Source organism: Balaenoptera musculus, chromosome 2, assembly GCF_009873245.2.
Source record: "Balaenoptera musculus isolate JJ_BM4_2016_0621 chromosome 2, mBalMus1.pri.v3, whole genome shotgun sequence".
Taxonomy (NCBI): Eukaryota; Metazoa; Chordata; class Mammalia; order Artiodactyla; family Balaenopteridae; genus Balaenoptera; species Balaenoptera musculus.
Window position 1 is genome coordinate 16,577,686 of NC_045786.1, and position 22,957 is coordinate 16,600,642.

At 37.6% G+C, this 22,957-nt stretch overlaps 1 protein-coding gene across 1 annotated transcript in view; it reads left to right on the plus strand.

Annotated features, from left to right (window-relative positions):
* Positions 1-22,957, plus strand: part of CCDC7 (coiled-coil domain containing 7) — a 325,108-nt gene that overhangs the window by 296,261 nt on the left and 5,890 nt on the right. The window contains exons 41-45 of the mRNA XM_036844965.1: positions 3,388-3,507; positions 8,276-8,311; positions 9,118-9,210; positions 18,524-18,740; positions 19,455-19,593. Of these exons, the coding sequence (XP_036700860.1) occupies positions 3,388-3,507; positions 8,276-8,311; positions 9,118-9,210; positions 18,524-18,570 (296 nt within the window). The 3' untranslated portion in view covers positions 18,571-18,740; positions 19,455-19,593. The remainder of the gene's footprint in view (positions 1-3,387; positions 3,508-8,275; positions 8,312-9,117; positions 9,211-18,523; positions 18,741-19,454; positions 19,594-22,957) is intronic.

Sequence of the window (22,957 nt, forward strand, 5' to 3'; positions counted from 1 at the left end):
ACAGGCAGGAGAGCTCAATTTTGCCTCACTCCTGAGTGTAGCTCCTGGCCCTTCCTGGCCAGACAGCCTGACCAGAACACTTGGAGGATTTGTATCCAAGCAACACTTGAGCAGAGAGTACAGCAGGCAAAGCTGATCTTCACCAGAGCAAAGCCAGTGGCACCATTCAGCCATGAAATCTGGGGCTCGTATTGCTTGAGTCAAGACCATAAAAAAAGAGCCTTGCCAAATGATGCAACTGACAAGGGCTTAATTTCCAAAGTATACAAACAGCTCATATATCTCAATATCAAAAAAACAAGCAACCCAATCAGAAAATGGGCAGAAGACCTAAGTAGACATTTCTCCAAAGAAAACATACAGATGGCCAACAGGCATATGAAAAGATGCTCAACATCACTAATTATTAGAGTAATGCAAATCAAAACTACCATGAGGTATCACCTCACACCATTCAGAATGGCCATCATTAAAAAGTCCATAAATGACAAATGCTGAAGAGGATGTGGAGAAAAGGGAACCCTCCTACACCATTGCTGGGAATGTAAATTGGTGCCACCACTATGAAAAACAGTATGGAGTTTCCTCAAAAAAACTAAAAATAGAGTTAGCATGTGATCCAGCAATCCCACTCCAGGGCATATATTTGGACAAAACTGTAATACAAAAAGATACATGCACCCCTACGTTCATAGCAGCACTATTCACAATAGCCAAGACATGGAAACAAACTAAATGTACAACAACAGATGAATGGATAAAGAAGATGTGGTACATATATAAAATGCAGTACTACTCAGCCGTAAAAAAGAATGAAATAACACCATTTGCAGCAACATGGATGGACTTAGAGATTATCATGCTAAGTGAAGTAAGTCAGAAAGAGAAAGACAAATACTATGTGATACCACTTATATGTGGAATCTAAAATATGACACAAATGAACCTATCTATGAAACAGAAACAGACTCACAGACATAGAGAACAGACTTGTGGTTGCCTAGGGGGAGGGGATCGGGGAGGGATGGATTGGGAGTTTGGGATTAGCAGATGCAAACTATTATATATAGAATGGATAAACAACAAGGTCCTACTGTAAATCACAGGGAAACTGTATTCAATATCCTGTGATAAACCATAATGGAAAGGAATATAAAAAATGTATACATATATATAACTGAATCACTTTGCTGTACAGCAGAAATTAACACAGCATTGTAAATCAACTTCAATAAGAAAAAAATATATCATCTACAGAGAATATCTTACAAATGGGGAAAAGATAGTCTCTTTAATAAATGGTTTTGGAAAATTGGATATCCATATGCAAGAATTAAATTGGACCTGTATCTTATATTGTTTACAAAGTTTCACTCAAAATGGATTAAATATTTAAATGTGAGCTCTAAAACCTCAATACTCCCACAGTAAAACATAGTGAAAAAGCTCCTTGACATTGGCCTTGGCAATGACATTTCGGACATTGCACTAAAAGCACAAGCAACAAAACCAGAAGTCAACAGCTTGGGCAACATCAAATTAAAAATCTTTTACACAGCAAAAGGAACCATCGAAAATCACAAGGCAACCTAAGGAATGGGAGAAAAGATTTGCAAACCATCTATCTAATAAGGGGTTAATATCCAAAGTATATAAGGACTCATACAACTCAATATTAAAACAAACAAACAATGAGACTATAAATGGGAAGAGGCCTGAATAGACATTTTCCCAAAGAAGATATATGAATGGCTAATGGATACATGAAAAGGTGCTCAACATCACTAATCAAGAAAATGCAAATCAAAGCCACAGTGAGCTATCATCTCACACCTGTTAAAATTACTATTATCAAAAAGATAAAAGTTGGTGAGGATGTGGGGAAGAGGGAACCTTTGTGCACTGTTGGTGAGATTGTAAGTTGATACAGCCACTATGGAAAACAGTATAGATGTTCCTCCAAAAATTAAAAATAGAGCTATTGTATGATCCAGCAATTCCACTTCTGGGTACATATCTGAAGAAGTCAAGTCACTATTTAAAAGAGATATCTGCACTCCCGTATTCCCTGCAGCATTATTCACAATAGCCAAGTCTTAGAAACAACCTAAGTGTCTGAAGACAGATGAAGAGATAAAGACAGATAATCAATCGAATATCATTCAGCTATATGAAAAAAGGAAATCCTGCCATTTGGGACAGTGTGGAACTTGAGGTCATTATATAAGTGAAATAAGTGAGACAGAGAAAGCATTTGTATGATATCACTCATATGTGGAATCTAAAAAAGCTGAACTCAGAAACAGAGAGTAGAATAGTGGTTACCAGGGGCTGTGGGGTGGAGGGTATGGGGAGATGTTGGTTAAAGGGTACAAACTTCTAGGGAGAAGAGGAGTAAGTCCTGAGATCTAATATACAGTGTGATGACAATAGTTAAAAGTTGCTAGGAGAGTAGATCTTCAATGTTCTTACTACAAAATTTAAAAAGGTAATTATGTGTGATGATGGAGGTTTTAACTAAGCCTATTGTGATAATCCTTTCATGAATCAAATAATCACATTGTACACCTTAAACTTATACAATGTTTTATGTTAATTATGTCTCAATAAATCTGAGGAAAAATGAAAATGTGATATAGACATATAATAGAATATTATTCAGTCTTTAAAGATAAGGATGTCCTTCCATACACAACAACAAGGATGAACCTGAAAGGTATTAATGCTAAATGAAATAAACCAGTCACAGAAGGACAAATAATGCATAATTTCACTTATATGGGATGTAAAATAGTCAAACTCACAGAAACAGAGAATAAAATGGTGGTTTCCAGGGGCTGGGGGTAGGGGGAAATGGGTAGTAGTTAAATGGGTGTAAAGTCACATTTATATTACATGAGTGAGTTCTAGAGATCTTCGGAACAGCATTATGTCTATAGTTAACAATACAGTCTTGTGCATGTAAAAATTGTTAGAGGGAGTGCTTCATGCGAAGTGTTCTTACCACATACACATAAAAAAGCAAGGAGACAAGAGTAGTCTTTTAGAGGCGATGGATATGTTTATTACCTTGATTGTGGTGATGGCATCACAGGTGTATGCATATTTTCAAATTCATCAAAATGTATAAATATGCGCAATTTTTGTATACTAAGTATACCTCAGTGAAGTTGGGAGAAAAAAAGGTGCTACCAAGAAACACAGAATAAAGAGAAGGAAGAAAAAAGGATGAAATAGTTTATAGAAACTGGAGTAACAGTAATAGATGAGTGGCCAAATTGTGGGAAGGAAACATTACAAATGCATAAAGACTAATACATAGAGTTTGAGGAGTAGTGTGTAAATATTCAGACTTCATATAATTTTTGTTTTTAAACTTTATTTTAGGTATGAGTTTATTTAAAAACAAAAATGCATTCTCACATCAAGAAGATTTCTACGCCAGGCACATTGCACCAAGTAAATATAAAACAAAAGTGATTAATTTATCACCCTTTGATGATGAAGGTAAAAAATTATATATAAAGATATAAAATACTATATAATTACTTAGAATGGTTCTTGTGGTATGGTTTTTCATTTTAGTCTTTTTGCATCTTTTTATTCAGAAACATCTTAGATAAATCCTTGCAAGCCTGAAAATGAAACAACTTTAAATTATCCTTTTTACTAGCAGAATTGTTTATTTGATCATTCTTCTATTAAAGGTCATTGACTTTTTAAGCTTTTCACTACTAAATGTGTCCATGAATATATATTCTTACATTTGATGTTTTTATCTCTTTGGGGTAGTGTCGCAGGATTGATAGTGTTAAAGTGTATATTAATTTTTAATATTAAAAGATACTGTGAGACTGTTTTCCTAAAAGGGTGCTAACATTTTTACCAGCAATTTGGGAAAAATATACTTTTCTCTACATAACCATCAGCCATACAGATTGGTGGGGGTTTTTTTCATTTATGCCCATCTTAGAGTTATTAAATCATATCTGAATCTTTTTAAAATTTTTTCCACATTTGTTAGTGTTATTTTACTAAATAATTACCCAAAAACTATTTAGCTTAAAGCATAACTATTCATACAGTTCACGATTTGGGAGTTAGCAATGTAGACTGCTGTGAGCTGGGCTAACTTATACATCTTTGGTCAGCTTGTGGTCGGTGGCTTCACTCACTTGTCTAGCAGTTGGCTCACTGTTATTTGGTACAATACAGATATATAGTTGGGGTTCATCAGGAGATAGAGACCACACTAACTGTTTGAAAAGAGAGCAAGAATTAAAAACTAGTTAACTAAGTATAAAATTGTTAGCCAAGTAGCCGAAAGTGTAAAAAGAATTCTAAGGTAACATGGAGAAAGCAGTTTCAGGAGAAGTTTCCACCATTAGGGCTGAAGGAGACCTCTGAGTGTAGAGGATGTTACTTGGCTGATTTTTCAGGAAGAGTCTCAGATGTACTTCTGAAGAGGAGGCACTGCTAGTGTCTCGAGTGGTGAGAATTTAATAAAACTTGTTCTGCATATGTTGGAAAGAATGCAAACCATTTGTGTCATGGAAAGAACTTCTGCTCCTGGGAAAAAGAAACATTGTTGGCATGATGTTCACCAGAACTGAAAAGGGACATGAGCTCTCAGGAAGCCCATTGGTAACCAAGTGGGAGAAACAAATCCCTTGTTTCTTTTCCAAACTTGCAATCTACGTGTAGCTTGCCCTATTTGCACAGCCTAACTTGGAGCTACCTGGCAAAGCAAAAATGTAGTTTTTAGAATCCCAGATCCAGTACCACAAAGCAGAATGTAGAAGAGTGGTTTGGGAGCTAAGAGAAAATAAGCTTTTCAAGTGTCACAGGAGGTGGCCTGGCTACATGTCTCTCATCTTCCAGCTGGTTGGCTTAGGGGTCTTTACATTGTAACCTCAGGTTCTTAGCACAGCATGTGGGGCAAACCTTAATGAACAAGCAATTTTGACTCTCTGCTTGCATTTGTTTGCTTTTCTTGCATTCACTAAAGTCATATACTAAGATCAGACTTGTGTGGGAGGACATGAATACAGGTAGTCAAGGACATGTTGGGGCTGTTATCGAATCCAGTGCACCAGTGCTCCCTCTGTTTGCAAATATCCATGATCCCTACCCCCTGCATGCAAAATACACGTGCTCTTCCAAGAGCTACACAGATTCTCATTAAAATTTGGCATCAGTGCCAAAGACCACAGTCTTGTGATCTGTAATCATTTTCAGAGACAGTTCCTGTGATGTGACTTCCCGCAAAACACACACACACACACACACAAACAATATAGTAGCACAGACAAGGATAGACTCCACGGTAGGCACTCCCCTACAAAAAGGTGGAAAAAAACAACAGAGGCATACATCAGTCAATGATCCATAAACTTAGGTCATCTTTTCCATCATTTGATTATATGTTAATTATAATTTTCTCAGTAAAACTATGCATTCAAAAACCAGGATGTTGGGAGATCCCAGGAGGGAATGCAGACTAGGACATACAGAACTGACTTCACTGCAAGTGTATGACAGGTGACATCATCATCATGATGGCATAAGATACCCCTTCTAAACTCTCCTCTTCTCAACAACAAAAATTTGACATCCATCCATGAACAAAAGTGACTTTGTGGGAGTTTGGGATCCAGCATCATACGCCAAGGGACCCAGAGGAGTTTCATCCACCTGTGCATCAAATAATAGGAAGATAGACCTCCATCCTGACTGTGGACCCTTCAGTAGCTTATGAACTGGTTCCAGCCCCTCTTGACCATGGTCCAGAAGCATCTGGATAACCCTGACTTGGGCAGTCACCGCAGACAAGAGAGCCTTTATGGAAGTCTGGGTTTCTAGAGGAGAAGTTCCAGCACTCCAGTGGAGCGAAAAATAAGAATTTGGACACATTAGAGTGGATAAGAGGAACAGTTTGACTTTGCCCACCTTCCCCAAGGTGACACAGCTAGGGCCAAGCAAGGCCATCCTGTGAGGGGGGTGAGAGGTGGGGTGGGAGGAAGAGCAAGTGAATGAACACCAGGCTTCCCCAGCTGTCCAGGACACTGCCAAAGAGACTCATTTCTCTCCTGCAGCATCCAGAGTGCTAAATTTGGGGTGAGAAGAGATCAGGAGAGAGGTACGTAACATTTTGGGGGAGCATTAAAGGGATTCGGTTCCTGCTGACTATGCTGTGAACTCCATCAGAAAGCCCACCCATGAACTTCTGGGAAAGCCTCACCTGCGGATCCCCCCGGCTAGCCTGTGGCACCCCAAGCAACAGGCATGCCTCACCCACTTTCCCTCACGCTGCAGCCAGCTCCCTGTGGATGCTCCTGAGAGTGGCGGCAGAGCAAGCTTTGTTGGACAGCTAGGGAGCACTTGGAGAAAGCAGGCCGGAGTCTGTGGACCAGAGAGAAACCAGAAACTTGAGCTGTAGCACCACTTTAGGGAAACAAAAGGGTGGCAGTCAGCATTGGGGCTGATGCGTTGCAGAATCCAAAGATATACAAGCTTAAGAATTCTGCCACAAGAGGGAGCAAGAAGTGTGAGTAGGTGTATCCACTCAAGGTCTGAGAAAGCCTCAGAGTCTGTAACAGTGCTCATGGAAGGTATTTCTTCCCTGAAGGCACTAGTAAAGACTGGAGGAAGTGACTGCTACTTCAACTGTGAAGACAGCACACGAAACCCAAAGCAACACGAAAAATCAAGGCAACATGATACCACCAACGGATCACAATAATCTTCCAGAAACCAACCCCAAAGACAGGGAGGTCTGCAACTTACCCAATAAAGAATTCAAAATAGCTGTTTTATTTTTATGTGTTAATAATTATATATGATATTATTAATCTGTAAAATATACAATATTCATATATATGTATACACACACACACACAATGGAATACTGTTCATTCCAGTGAATGTATGTCTTTATTTAGATTTCTTTAATTTCCCTGAGCAATGTCTTGTAACTTGTGGTAAAAGCTGTGCCCCTCTGTTAAATTTATTACTATTTTATTATTTCTGATGCTATTGCAAATAAAATTGTTTCCCTATTTTCGTTTTTGGATTATTCAATGCTCTTATATAGAAATAAAATTGAGTTTTATTTTATGTGTCCAGCAATACAGTTTTATTCAGTAGTCTTTATTAGTTAATTGAAGAAAAGAGAAAAATGTATATTGTCATTTATATTTACCTATATAATTACCTTTAAGGTGCTTTTTTATTTCTTCATGTGGATTTGAGTTACCATCTGGCTGTCATTTTGTTTCAGCCTGAGGTTTTCCCTTTAACATTTCTTTTAAGACATGGCTGGTAGTATAAGATCAAAATCTCTTAATTTTTTTTTTTTTTAATTTAGGAATATCTTTGTTTCATCTTTATTTTTGAATGATAGTTTCTCTGGGTATAAAATTCTTGGTTGTGAATTTTTGCTTTCAGCACTTTGAAAACAGAATCCCCCTGCCTTCTCTCCTCTAGTCCTCTTACTCCCCTAGCCCTAGGCAACCACTAATCTAATTTGTCTCTATAAAATTTGCCTATACTGGACATTTCACAGAAATTGAATCTTATGAGTTCTTTTGTGATTTGCTTCTTTTACTTAGCTCTGATCTCCAAACTAGTCTTCTAAATATACATCTTTATTATTTTAATTAAATTAATTATCTCAAAAAATTAATGTTCATTATTTTAATTTATTTAATTTTATTTTTATTGGCAACTAACTTAATGTGTGAGTATTAAAAATAAAAATAGTTATAAGTGTGATCCATCTTACAGCTAACTTATTTTCTAAATATTTCTGGAAGAACCTTATGAGTACTTTTCACCCCATGTGACTGAACGTCCAAAAGTACTTCATAGAGCATCTAGGGCTGGGTCAAGTGTTTATAAAACCTTCCACTTTCCTTCACTGAATAAAAAACATTCAGGTAATTTGTAATATTTTTAGTGTACAATGTGATGTTTTCAATGAATAAAGATTTAATTATATGGAAGTTACCAGATTGTACTAGCCTTAGTCATATAACCAGTTTAGCAAAACATAAGTGAAAGTAAATTCTGAATTAAGCTCATCGAAGATATATGCATTCTTAGTGGATGAGTGGTGTCTCTGGCATGGCTCTTCCTTCCCCACCACCACTAAATTGGAACTTGAGTTTTTTCTCAACATTCCTTTCTTACACACTATTATAGATCCTACAGATGACTGAGATAAACCCATCTTATAATCCTCTTCCTTATATTTATATATACCTCTTTTGTCCAGTCCCAGGCAAGGTCAATAGAAGGAGTCAGCATGAGGGTAAGTATGAAGGAAAATAAACGTTATGTTCATTTTCTTCCTTTCCTTTCATTATCATCTCCCAACCATCTAATCCACTAATATTTAAGAACTAATTTACAGACCCTATTTCTTATGCATTGCTCCAGTGGTGTTATATAATCATGCTTTATTTCTCTGCAAGATACATATTGTGGAAATTAAACACATTAATGTAATCTTTTCTACTAACTTTGAGAAAGTACCATCTAAATACTGCACATTCTGCATTTTATTTTAATGTATTTTTCTCTAAGTGAGTATACTGAAACTGTTTTCATTATTACATACTTTTATTTTTAACAGTGCTTAAAATATGTATCTTTAAAATAGCATTTCTATAGCATCTCTCCCTCCATTCTAGCACTAGATTTTTCACTGTAGGAATACAAACTTCTTTTTTTGTTAAATAAAGATATGCTTTATTTAAGATAAAGATATATAGAGATAAAAACTTTACTTGAGAATTTATTGATTTGATTTCTTAAGTATTTTTTTTACTGACATACTATTTAAAAAGCTCTTTCTCTAACATTTTTATATAGTTTTTTAGTTATTTCTTTTTCTTGATTTGCACCCTTATTGTTTATGTTTATAAATATCAAATACCTGGCAAGGAAAAATCAAAGAGAAAATATTTGTGTTAGTAAAGCTGCTTTATCTAAATTATTAAAAAAATATATACAGAAGCTGTACTTTAGAAGTGGATTAATGAGATTTATTTTAACTTTTTAAAAGTTTAAATGAGGTTATTTCTAGTATAATTTAGTGACACTATTATTTTTTAGGGCATCGAAAAAATTTGACCTTAAACAAAAAGAAAGGGGAACTTGATACTCTGCCTGCTGTGATCGCTACAGCTAGAAAACCTATCTATAAAGGTAAAATAATCCATGCTATGCAAAGATATATGAAATAAAACCTTATACTATGTTTCCAATGACTCCATTTACCAATCACCTCAAACCTACGGGCCCTCTCCTCCCGACAACATATTAGGAGCAAAGCCAAGTATATTTTCCCAAACATTTCTTCGTATACACACACACAGAGAACATATATGTTCTGTACAATAAGAGGATCATATGCATTGATTGTCCTCACCTCTGATCCAAGTAAATTTTTTTTAACATCTTTATTGGAGTATAATTGCTTTACAATGTTGTGTTAGTTTCTGCTGTATAACAAAGTGAATCAGCTATATGCATACCTATATCCCCATATCTCCTCCCTCTTGTGTCTCCCTCCCACCCTCCCATCCCACCCTTTGTGGTGGTCACAACGCACCAAGCTGATCTCCCTGTGTGATGCAGCTGCTTCCCACTAGCTATCTATTTTCATTTGGTAGTGCATATATGTCAGTGCTACTCTCTCACTTTGGCCCAGCTTACCCTTCCCCCTCCCCGTGTCCTCAAGTCCTTTCTCTACGTCTGCATCTTTATTCCTGTCCTGCCCCTAAGTTCATCAGAACCTTTTTTTTTTTTTTAGTTTCCATATATATGTGTTAGCATACGGTATTTGTTTTTCTCTTTCTGACTTACTTCAGTCTTTATGACAGCCTCTAGATCCATCCACGTCTCAACAATTGACTCAATTTCATTCCTTTTTATGGCTGAGTAATATTCCATTGTATATATGTACCACAACTTCTTTATCCATTCGTCTGTCGATGGGCATTTAGGTTGCTTCCATGACCTGGCTATTGTAGATAGTGCTGCAATGAACATTGGGGTGCATGTGTCTTTTTGAATTATGGTTTTCTCTGGGTATATGCCCAGTAGTGGGATTGCTGGATCATATGGTAATTCTACTTTTAGTTTTTTAAGGAACCTCCATACTGTTCTCCATAGAGGCTGTATCAATTTACATTCCCACCAACAGTGCAAGAGGGTTCCATTTACTCCACACCCTCTCCAGCATTTGTTGTTTGTACATTTTCTGATGATGCCCATTCTAACTGGTGTGAGGTGATACCTCATTGTAGTTTTGATTTGCATTTCTCTAATAATTAGTGATGTTGAGCAGCTTTTCATGTGCTTCGTGGCCATCTGTATGTCTTCCTTGGAGAAATGTCTATTTCAGTCTTCTGCCCGTTTTTGGATTGGGTTGTTTGTTTCTTTAATATTGAGCTGCATGAGCTGTTTATATATTTTGGAGATTAATCCTTTTCCGTTGATTCATTTGCGAATATTTTCTCCCATTCTGAGGGTTGTCTTTTCGTCTTGTTTATGGTTTCCTTTGCTGTGCAAAAGCTTTTAAGTTTCATTAGGTCCCATTTGTTTATTTTTGTTTTTATTTCCATTACTCTAGGAGGTGGATCAAAAAAGATCTTTCTGTGATTTATGTCAAAAACTGTTCTTCCTATGTTTTCCTCTAAGAGTTTTATAGTGTCCGGTCTTACATTTAGGTCTCGAATCCATTTTGAGTTTATTTTTGTGCATGGTGTTAGGGAGTGTTCTAATTTCATTCTTTTACATGTAGCTGTCCAGTTTTGCCAGCACCACTTATTGAAGAGACTGTCTTTTCTCCATTGTATATCTTTACCTCCTTTGTCATAGATTAGTTGACCATAGGTGCGTGGGTTTATCTCTGGGCTTTCTATCTTGTTTCATTGATCTATGTTTCTGTTTTTGTGCCAGTACCATATTGCCTTGATTACTGTAGGTTTGTAGTATAGTCTGAAGTCAGGGAGTCTGATTCCTCCAGCTCTGTCTTTTTCCCTCAAGACTGCTTTGGCTATTCGGGATCTTATGTGTCTCCATACAAATTTTGAGATGATTTGTTCTAGTTCTGTAAAAAATGCCATTGGTAATTTGATAGGGATTGCATTGAATCTGTAGATTGCTTTGGGTAGTATAGTCATTTTCATAATATTGATTCTTCCAATCCAAGAACATGGTATATCTCTCCATCTGTTGATACCATCTTTAATTTCTTTCATCAGTGTCTTATAGTTTTCTGTATACAGGTCTTTTGTTTCCCTAGATAGGTTTATTCCTAGGTATTTTATTCTTTTTGTTGCAATGGTAAATGGGAGTGTTTCCATAATTTCTCTTTCAGATTTTTCATCATTCGTGTATAGGAATGCAAGAGATTTCTGTGCATTAATTTTGGATCCTGCAACTTTACCAAATTCATTGATTGGCTCTAGTAGTTTTCTGGTGGCATTTTTAGGATTCTCTATGTATAGTATCATGTCATCTGCAAACAGTGACAGTTTTACTTCTTCTTTTCCAATTTGTATTCCTTTTATTTCTTTTTCTTCTCTGATTGCCATGGCTAGGACTTCCAAAACTATGTTGAATAATAGTGGTGAGAGTGGACATCCTTGTCTCGTTCCTGATCTTAGAGGAAATGCTTTCAGTTTATCACCATTGAGAATGATGTTTGCTGTGGGTTTGTCATACATGGCCTTTATTATGTTGAGGTAGGTTCCCTCTATGCCCACTTTCTGGAGAGTTTTTATCATAAATGGGTGTTGAATTTTGTCAAAAGCTTTTTCTGTATCTATTGAGATGATCATATGGTTTTTATTCTTCAGTTTGTTAATATGGTGTATCATATTGATTGATTTGCGTATATTGAAGAATCCTTGCATTCCTGGGATAAATCCGACTTGATCATGGTGTATGATCCTTTTAATGTGTTGTTGGATTCTGTTTGCTAGTATTTTGTTGAGGATTTTCGCATCTATATTCATCAGTGATATTGGTCTGTAATTTTCTTTTTTTTGTAGTATCTTTGTCTGGTTTTGGTATCAGGGTGATGGTGGCCTCATAGAATGAGTTTGGGAGTGTTTCTCCCTCTGCAATTTTTTGGAAGAGTTTGAGAAGGATGGGTGTTAGCTCTTCTCTAAATGTTTGATAGAATTCACCTCTGAAGCCATCTGGTCCTGGACTTTTCTTTGTTGGAAGATTTTTAATCATAGTTTCAATTTCATTACTTGTGATTGGTCTGTTCCTATTTTCTGTTTCTTCCTGGTTCAGTCTTGGAAGGTTATACCTTTCTAAGAATTTGTCCATTTCTTCCAGGTTGTCCATTTTATTGGCATAAAGTTGCTTGTAGTAGTCTCTTAGGATGCTTTGTATTCCTGCGGTGTCTGTTGTAACTTCTCCTTTTTCATTTCTAAGTTTATTGATTTGAGTCCTCTCCCTCTTTTTCTTGATGAGTCTGGCTAATGGTTTATCAATTTTGTTTATCTTCTCAAAGAACCAACTTTTAGTTTTATTGATCTTTGCTATTGTTTTCTTTGTTTCTATTTCATTTATTTCTGCTCTGATCTTTATGATTTCTTTCCTTCTGCTAACTTTGGGTTTTGTTAGTTCTTCTTTCTCTAGTTCCTTTAAGTGTAAGGTTAGATTGTTTACTTGCGATTTTTCTTGTTTCTTGAGGTAGGCTCGTATACCTATAAAATTCCCTCTTAGAACTACTTTTGCTGCATCCCATAGGTTTTGGATCGTCGTGTTTTCATTGTCATTTGTCTCTAGGTATTTTTTGATTTCCTCTTTGATTTCTTCAGTGATCTCTTGGTTATTTAATAACGTATTGTTTAGCCTCCATGTGTTTGTGTTTTTTACAGTTTCTTCCCTGTAATTCATTTCTAATCTCATAGCGTTGTGGTCAGAAAAGATGCTTGATATGATTTCAATTTTCTTAAATTTACTAAGGCTTGATTTGTGACCCAAAATGTGATCTATCCTGGAGAATGTTCTGTGTGCACTTGAGAAGAAAGTGTAATCTGCTGCTTTTGGATGGAATGTCCTATAAATATCAATTAAATCTATCTGGTCTATTGTGTCACTTAAAGCTTCTGTTTCCTTATTTATTTTCACTTTGGATGATCTGTCCATTGGTGTAAGTGAGGTGTTAAAGTCCCCCACTATTATTGTGTTACTGTCGATTTCCTCTTTTACAGCTGTTAGCAGTTGCCTTATGTAATGAGGTGCTCCTATGTTGGGTGCATATATATTTATAATTGTTATATCTTCTTCTTGGATTGATCCCTTGATCATTATGTAGTGTCCTTCCTTGTCTCTTGTAACATTCTTCATTTTAAAGTCTATTTTATCTGATATGAGTATAGCTACTCCAGCTTTCTTTTGATTTCTATTTGCATGGAATATCTTTTTCCATCCCCTCACTTTCAGTCTGTATGTGTCCCTAGGTCTGAAGTGGGTCTCTTGAAGACAGCATATATATGGATCTTGTTTTTGTATCCATTCAGCAAGCCTGTGTCTTTTTGTTGGAGCATTTAATCCATTCATGTTTAAGGTAATTATCGATATGTATGTTCCTATGACCATTTTCTTAATTGTTTTGGGTTTGTTTTTGTAGATCCTTTCCTTCTCTTGTGTTTCCCACTTAGAGAAGTTCCTTTAGCATTTGTTGTAGGGATGGTTTGGTGGTGCTGAATTCTCTTAGCCTTTGCTTGTCTGTAAAGATTTTGATTTCTCCATCGAATCTGAATGAGATCCTTGCCAGGTAGAGTAATCTTGGTTGTAGGTTCTTCCCTTTCATCACTTTAAGTATATCATGCCACTCCCTTCTGGCTTGTAGAGTTTCTGCTGAGAGATCAGCTGTTAAATTTATGGGAGTTCCCTTGTATGTTATTTGTCATTTTTCCCTTGCTGCTTTCAATAATTTTTCTTTGTCTTTAGTTTTTGTCAATTTGATTACTATGTGTCTCTGTGTGTTTCTCCTTGGGTTTATCCTGTATGCGACTTGCTGCGCTTCCTGGACTTGGGTGGCTATTTCCTTTCCCATGTTAGGGAAGTTTTCGACTATAATCTCTTCAAATATTTTCTCTGGTCCTTTCTCTCTCTCTTCTCCTTCTGGGACCCCTATAATGCGAATGTTGTTGCATTTAATATTGTCCCAGAGGTCTCTTAGGCTGTCTTCATTTCTTTTCATTCTTTTTTCTTTATTCTCTTCTGCAGCAGTGAATTCCACCATTCTGTCTTCCAGGTCACTTATCCGTTCTTCTGCCTCAGTTATTCTGCTATTGATTCCTTCTAGTGTAGTTTTCATTTCAGTTATTGTATTGTTCATCTCTGTTTGTTCTTTAATTCTTCTAGGTCTTTGTTAAATATTTCTTGCATCTTCTCGATCTTTGCCTCCATTGTTTTTCTGAGGTCCTGGATCATCTTCACCATCATTATTCTGAATTCTTTTTCTGGAAGGTTGCCTATCTCCACTTCATTTAGTTGTTTTTCTGGGGTTTTATCTTGTTCCTTCATTTGGTACATAGCCCTCTGCCTTTTCATCTTGTCTATCTTTCTGTGAATGTGGTTTTTGTTCCACAGGCTGCAGGATTGTAGTTCTTCTTGCTTCTGCTCTCTGCCCTCTGGTGGATGAGGCTATCTAAGAGGCTTGATGGGAGGGACTGGTGGTGGGTAGAGCTGACTGTTGCTCTGGTGGGCAGAGCTCAGTAAAACTTTAATCCACTTGACTGTTGATGGGTGGGGCTGGGTTCCCTCCCTGTTGGTTGTTTGGCCTGAGGCAACCCAACACTGGAGCCTACCTGGGCTCTTTGGTGGGGCTAATGACAGACTCTGGGAGGGCTCACGCCAAGGAGTACTTCCCAGAACTTCTGCTGCCAGTGTCCTTGTCCCCACGGTGAGCCACAGTGCCCCCACCCCCGCCTCTGCAGGAGACCCTCCAACACTAGCAGGTAGGTCAGGTTCAGTCTCCTATGGGGTCACTGCTCCTTCCCCTGGGTCCCGATGTGCACACTACTTTGTGTGTGCCCTCCAAGAGTGGAGTCTCTGTTTCCCCCAGTCCTGTTGAAGTCCTGCAATCAATTCCCACTAGGCTTCAAAGTCTGATTCTCTAGGAATTCCTCCTCCCATTTCTGGACCCCCAGGTTGGGAAGCCTGACGTGGGGCTCAGAACCTTCACTCCAGTGGGTGGACTTCTGTGGTATAAGTGTTCTCCAGTCTGTGAGTCACCCACCCAGCAGTTATGGGATTTGATTTTACTGTGATTGCGCCCCTCCTGCTGTCTCACTGTGGCTTCTCCTTTGTCTTTGGATGTGGGGTATCTTTTTTGGTGAGTTCCAGTGTCTTCCTGTCGATGATTGTCCAGCAGCTAGTTGTGATTCTGGTGTTCTCGCAAGAGGGAGTGAGACGGTAGTATTCTTTTTATGACTAATATTCCACTGTATATATACCCACCACATCTACTTAATCCAGTCATCTGTTGATGGGTACATCGGTTGCTTCTGTGTCTTGGCTATTGTAAATAGTGCTGCTATGAATATTGGGGCGCATATGTCTTTTCAAATTAGTGTTTTCACTTTTTTCCGAATATATACCCAGGAGAGGAATTGCTGGATCATATGGTAGTTCTATTTTCAGTTTTTTATGGAACCTCCATACTGTTTTCCATAGTGGCTGGACCAATTTACATTCCCACCAATAGTGTACAATGGTTCCCTTTTCTCCACATCCTTCCCAACATTTGTTATTTGTAGACTTTTTTGATGATAGCCATTCTGACAGGTGTGAGGTAATTTGTGTTTTTGATTTGCATTTCTCTAATAATTAGTGAGGCTGAGCATCTTTTCATGGCTTTGTGTGGACATTTTCACAATATTAATTCTTCCAATTCAAGAGCACAGGATATCTTTCCATTTATTTGTGTCTTCTTTAATTCCTTTCATCATTGTCTTATAATTTTCAAGGTAAAGTGTTTTTGCTTAAATTTATTCTTAAGTATTTTTTTCATGCTGTTGTAAAATGGATTTTTTTTCTTATTTTCTCTTTCAGATGTTTCACTGTTAGTATATAGAAATTCAACTGATTTCTGTATGTTGATTTTGTATCCTGCAACTTTATTGAATTCATTTGTTAGTTCTAACTTTTTTTGTGGAGTCTTTTGGATTTTCTATATAGAAAATCATGTCATCTGAAAACAACTACATTTTACTTCTTCCTTTCTGATGTGGATGTGTTTTATTTCTTTTTTTTCTCTAATTGCTATGGCTAGAACTTCCAGTACTATTTTGAGTAGAAATGGTGAGAGTTGGCATCCTTGTCTTGTTCCTGATGTTGGATGAAAAAGGTTTTAACTTATCACCATTGAGTATGTTAGCTGTGAGCTTGTCATATATGGCCTTTATTAGGTATATTCCTTCTATACCTAACTTGTTGAAACCTTTTATCATGAATGGGTGTTGAAAGTTGTTAAATTTTTTCTTCATCTATTGAATTGATTATACGATTTTTATCCTTAATTTTGTTAATGGGGCATATCACATTTATTGATTTGCTATATTGAATCATCCTTGCATCCCAGGGATGAATCCCACTTGATCGTGGCTTATGATCCTTTTAATGTTCTCTTGAATTCTATTTGCTAGTATTTTGTTAAGAATGTTTGCATGTATGGTCATCAGGGATTGGCCTATAACTTTCTTTTCTTATAGTGTTCTTGTCTGGCGCTAGAGTCTGAGGTGTGGGCATGTGCACATCTCCTGTGGAACCGAGGTCTAGGTCTCTGCAGTTTGCTGCAGTGACTTGAGGAGAGAGGGGGACTCAGCTACAGCATGGGCCCTGGGATGACAGGGTGCAGTAGTGGCTTGGGCCCAGGAAGCAGGGTGCAGTAGCAGCATGGCATGGGGATGGTGGGTCAAAGCCCCAACTCTGGCCCAGGGAGGCAGTCACAGAGCAGCAGCAGTGCATCCAGCTGATAACCCATTAAAGCCAGGTGGGTCCAGATAGTGGCTACAGAGGGTGGAGTACAGAGCAGCAGCAGCTTGGCCTGGTAATGGTGAGTCAAAGCCACAGCCTAGGACCTGGGGTGAGGCTCCGAGCAGTGTCAGGTCATCTGGTTCCATAGGCAGTAAGGCGCTATGGCTTCCCAATCTCAGAGAATGGGGCACAGCAGCAACTGGGTCCTGGGGACAGGTCTTAGTACAGTGACAGCTCTAACCCTGGGGAGTAATGGGGGAGGGGTGTGGTAGCGGGGGGACTCCAGGCAGCTCCATCAGCTTGGGATTAGCACTGGTGCATATGTGGGAGTTCCCCATGGCAGTGAGGCTTGCTGGGGTTCTCCTCTCCTTTTCCTCATGGGGTGAAATTCCTCTGAGGGGATCCCTCCTAGCTGGCCTGGGCTAGAAGATGAGGTGACTCAGGTAAAATGCTTCCTGCATTTTTCTATGCAGCCATCCTTGGATTTTGAGCTCCTCCAGATTTCTGCTGCTTTTTCTTTGTAGTGCAGAACTCTCCTAGAGCTATTTTCATTGGTTTGCAGTTTTTCGTTTATTATTTTGCTTGTTTGTGAAGGAGACAAGCATTGGGACCTCCTAGCCCTCTATCTTGCTGACATCACCTCTATCATTATTTATTCAAATAAATCATGCATCTTTTTTGTTCCTTTACTTTTTAAAGCATAGTAATATATCTTGAAAATATTTCCACATCAGCATATCCAAATCAACCTAGTTCTTTTTAAGTCCTTTATATCTGAGCATACTGGAAGTATGTTATTATTGGCAGTAAAAGTATATTACTTAACTAGGCCTTTGTTAAATGGACACTTTGGTTGTTTCCAGTTTTCTTTCTATAACAATGTTGCAACATACATCATTGAAGTCAGTAGATATTTTATAATCCAATCTTGACTCCATCAGTTCAGAGATATGAGTCTTCCACCTAAAAGGAATTGCCACTGTTTCTTCCCTGAAACTGATTTCTTTTGATTCCTTTCTTTTGCAGCTCAGAAATTGACTTAATTAAAACTGACTGATTTTTTGAAAAGCATAGATATATTAAGCATATACATTTTATGTATTCCAAAAAGCAGTATTCTAGTGAACTTGAACTTTTTGAAGTCCTCTATCAATGCTTCTCAAAGTGTGGTCCCTGGACTGGCAGCCTGGGCATTAACTAGGAACTTACTAGAAATACAAATTCTTGGACCCCACCCTAGACCTACTGAAATAGAAGCTGTGGGGTTCAAGGCCACTAATTTGTTTAACAGGTTCTCTGGGTATTCTGATGCAGGCTAAAATTGGAGAAACATTTCTATAGAAACATAGGTAGTTAGATTTATGTACTCCTTTTCCATTTCCATTGTTAATATTTGTATATAATATTCTGTTTTTCATGCTGTCACATATAATAAAAATTATATCAACTATAATGAAATTTAATAGAACTATTTTTTTAATCACACAATAATTTTCCTTTAAAGTGCCATATACTGCTACCCGAAAATCTCTACCCCGCCCATACTTTTGAGAATAAATTAATTCTGGGCAAAATAAATAACATGAGCAAATTCGTCGAGACAGCAATGAAATTGCAAGAGTGGAAGCCTTATGAAAATAACACTGCCTTGAGTGGATGCTGCTTATTGAACAATAATGAGAAAGATCCTGAATAAACAGGGTAGACCCAGATCATGGAGGGTGAGTTTGAATGTTTGAATGACTTTTCCTTTTTCCTAAGTTTGAAAAAGTTACAGTTGTCTTTTATTGAATAAATTACAAATGATGAAAATATTCACCTGATTCAAAATAGCAATGTTTAAACACTGCACAACCAATTTCAAAAAGGAAAGGAAATAAACATAAATGCCCCATGACAATAACCTAATTGATATGTGTTGGAGCATATTCTGTGGAATTTGTAATGAGACAAAATACAAGTGATAAGAATTTTAAAGACATGAATCTCGCCAACCAATGTTAATAATATTGTTGTTAACAATCTTATTATTATAATAATGTATAATATTGTATACATATATGTAACAGTCAATGTTATTAGCAATTTTAATAATAGTTAAGATATTATTTTTAACCACATTTTTACTGTGCCCTGGGAAGCATAAATATTATTGGATGAAACTGTCTATAATCCAGTCTGGATTATTACTGACATAGGTATTTAAACTTATAGAAAATCCTTTTGTACCTTGAATGTTACTGTATTTCGTCAGCAAGAATTAGAGCAGTTAGTAATAAATATTAACCTTAGTATTTTGGAGTTATGTTTTATATCAATATTTAATAAGGAAATTTGGATTTCTACAGAAACAATATAGAGTAGAATAAAGTTGATGAAATAGTGGCTATCCTCTATAATCTCTCATTATAAAATATTATTTACATTGTATACAGTAGTAAAAAAGAAGTACAACTTACATGGCAAGAAGAAATCATCAATTGAGTGCGCATAAAGTATCAGTCAAGAGAAAATAAATGGAGGAATTCTTCACTAATTACTGATTATTCTCTGAAACTATGAAAGGTCCCAGAGGTAATATAAAAATAATGTGTATTAATAACTTTTGTGAGGGTTTTAGAGAGAATATATGCAGAAATGAATAGGAGAATTGTTGTTGCAAGTTGCCAATAATTGGATTGTGAGCAATGCAAATTTTATACTTCTCTCTAGAATTATTTTTCCAACATAAATTCAGCATAGCAGTCTGATCCTATGAATGGTGACTGCTGGACCCAATCCAACTTCTCAGTTTGCTTCTGTGGACTATCCAGATAACAGTGAATATAATTTATACATTAATTATGTGATCATTTGATTAAATGAGCTAATATATGTGCTAAATCAGTGCTTTTCAAGCCTATCTACAAAATAGGATTCACCTGGGGTGCTTTAAAAGCTACCAATTCTCTGCCCCAGCCCCAGACCGATTAAACCAGATTCTCCTTAGGTGATTAAACTGTGCAGCCAGAGTTGAGCACCATGATGCTTATTATTTGATGATATAAGGGCAATCAACTGATACCTCAGCCCATATACAAATGGTTGTGGCTGGTTTTTTTTTTTTAATCTGGATCTTGTAGCTACTGGCCTAGTGGGGCCCAATAAATAGATTCAGTCTATATTGGGCTCACTTAAATGTTCCTTCTCCCAGACCACCTCGTTCATGGCAATTACGACTTCCTCTCCAAGCACTCCCCAACAGAATTTCCTGTGATAATGGAAATGTTCTATATCTGTGCCCTCCAGTATGGGAGCTATGAGCCATATGCAGCTATTGAGCTCTTAAAATGTGGTTAGTATATTTTAATTAGTTTAAATCTAAATAGCAATATACGGTTTGTGGCTCCTATATTGGACAGCACAACTCAAGAATTGTAAGGGCTTCCCTGGTGGCGCAGTGGTTGAGAATCTGCCTGCTAATGCAGGGACACGGGTTCGAGCCCTGGTCTGGGAAGATCCCACATGCCACGGAGCGGCTGGGCCCGTGAGCCACAACTACTGAGCCTGCGCGTCTGGAGCCTGTGCCCCGCAACGGGAGGGGCCGCGATAGTGAAAGGCCCGCACACCGCGATGAAGAGTGGTCCCCGCACCGCGATGAAGAGTGGCCCCCACTTGCCGCAACTAGAGAAAGCCCTCGCACGAACCGAAGACCCAGCATAGCCAAAAATAAATAAATAAATAAAAATAAAAGTAGCTATGAAATGCAAGATCCTGTTAAAAAAAAAAAAAAAAAAGAATTATCAGTGATCCAGCAACCAATCAGGACCTGGGAAGGCAGTGAGCTATCCAGAAGGACATATAGGAAACCTTTTTACTGATTAATGACCAGTACAACTAAATATATCTCCCAGGAGAAGTAGGAGCAGGACTAGTATTTCAGCAGAGCTGTTGGATAAGATGTAATGCTTCTTAGGATAGCAGGATGGCCCTTAATATTGAGCAGATGATGTCAGTTTCAACCACGGACTCTGAATAGATCAAATTCGGCCAGAATTAGTGGGCAAAAGTGAGTAGGCTACAGCCTTTGGAAGGCTTTAGTTGCCTTCAAAGATAAGGCAAGTCTCATCGGTTCTTGAGGAGGTCAGATAATTAGTAGTCAGGGCACAGTTATAAGAATGAATATCTAATGATCTCTAGAAATTCAATAATTCCTTTGGTTTTATTGTGATTCACTCAAAACCTAAAAACTTTTAGAGATCATATTAATGCTTTAAGTAAACTGAAAAAGGCTCAGTGAGTATTTCTCTAGACTTCTGAATATATTTTTTACTATGGTTGTTCTAAAAATGGTACTGCTAAAGAGAGATCTGGACTACCTAATCCAAAGTTTAATGTGAGGTCTGCTTTGGTATGTAAATGAGAATATCATCTTTATAAACAAGCTCTGTCCAGAAGGTAGTAGAATAATATTTTGTTCATAAAAATTATGTGATCATTCATGCTGTTGAGGCTTATTCAGTTGGCGAGAGTACCTCTAGCATTCCATTTTCTATTTGTCACAATCCCTAATTGAAATCATATTATTGGTATCTTAAACATTCAGTTCCAAAATGTCTCATAGAGCTGGTCCAGGAGATTAGAGCACAACAGGAGCAGATAGTAATCTAAATGTAACCACTTGATATTTTAGTATGTGATGAGAGGCAAAAATCCTTATTTTTCTTTTCAAGAACATGAGATTACTTGGGGGGAGGGGCGTGGTTCAAGGAACATATTTTCCCCCTCTGTATATTGGTGGCTAACTTCTTGCACAGGGCCATGATTTCAGGTGCGGAGAGAGAGTAGAGTTTCCTAGATACCAGATTACACAGTTAGGTTCCTGAGGCAGGAGCATCATGCAATTGTTTTCTGATTTAGAAAACAATTCTCAGTTTGTTATGCTCCTCTCTAGGTCAGTGAGCACTGCAGTGGCAAATAAAATGGAATTTTTAAATAGGGTGTAGGCAGTAACTGTAACTTACAGGATATGAATTTTCAACAGAAATGGCTGAATCCCTGGGCCAGGGAATAGAGGTATTGGTCACTAGCATCCAGGGTATTGATAGCTTCTTATTGAGTGAAATCCTGGTCCATGCAGCTGCTTGACATTTTGAAGTCTATCATTGCTTTAATCGAATGGCAGGAACACACAACTCAAGAGTTTCACGGAGACATAGACTGCTATCTCTGAACATACAGACTGGGAAGAGAAAAAGCATTGTGATTGTTCTCTCTCCCATACCTTTTCTACCCTCCTATCACCTTCCAGACAGCCAGTCAGGTGCCTGAGTTGCAGATGGCAAGCTACAGGCTGGGTGCCCATGGTCAACTTTCTCAGTTCCCCAAAATACAAGCATAATTCCTATCTTAGAATTCCCAAGCCTTTCAGTTTGGGCATGGGTCAGAGTGGTAGAAACTATCAAGGACACAAGTTCATTTAAATTGCTCAAGGTCATAGAGCACATTAGCAGCAGATAAAGGATGGGAACCCATAAAATTGGACTCTAAAGTCCAGGATTTTAATCTCTAGTATATATCCCACCAAAAGGCCATAGTCCATAATAGCCAGCTTTACAATGTTATTTAAAAAAAATTATTCTGATATTTGTTTAAAATGGTAATGTAGACTTTATTCGACACTATTGCAGTAGGGGACAAAGACTGAACTCAACTCCAAACATAGCAAAAACAGCTGGGGATTTACAGCCAATGAGCAGAGTAAGTGAGTGGATCAGTGGATGTAACATTACTAAGAGGAGGCATCAGGGGTGGGGGATTCCTACTAAATTACCCTAACAGCCTTCTTGCTGAAGGCAGGCCAAGGACAGGGCCAAGTATGAGGCCTACTTGAAAAGAGGTCTTAGAGGAACCCAACCAAAGTTTACTAAAGGAGGGATTCTTTGTCAAGGTTCAGCTA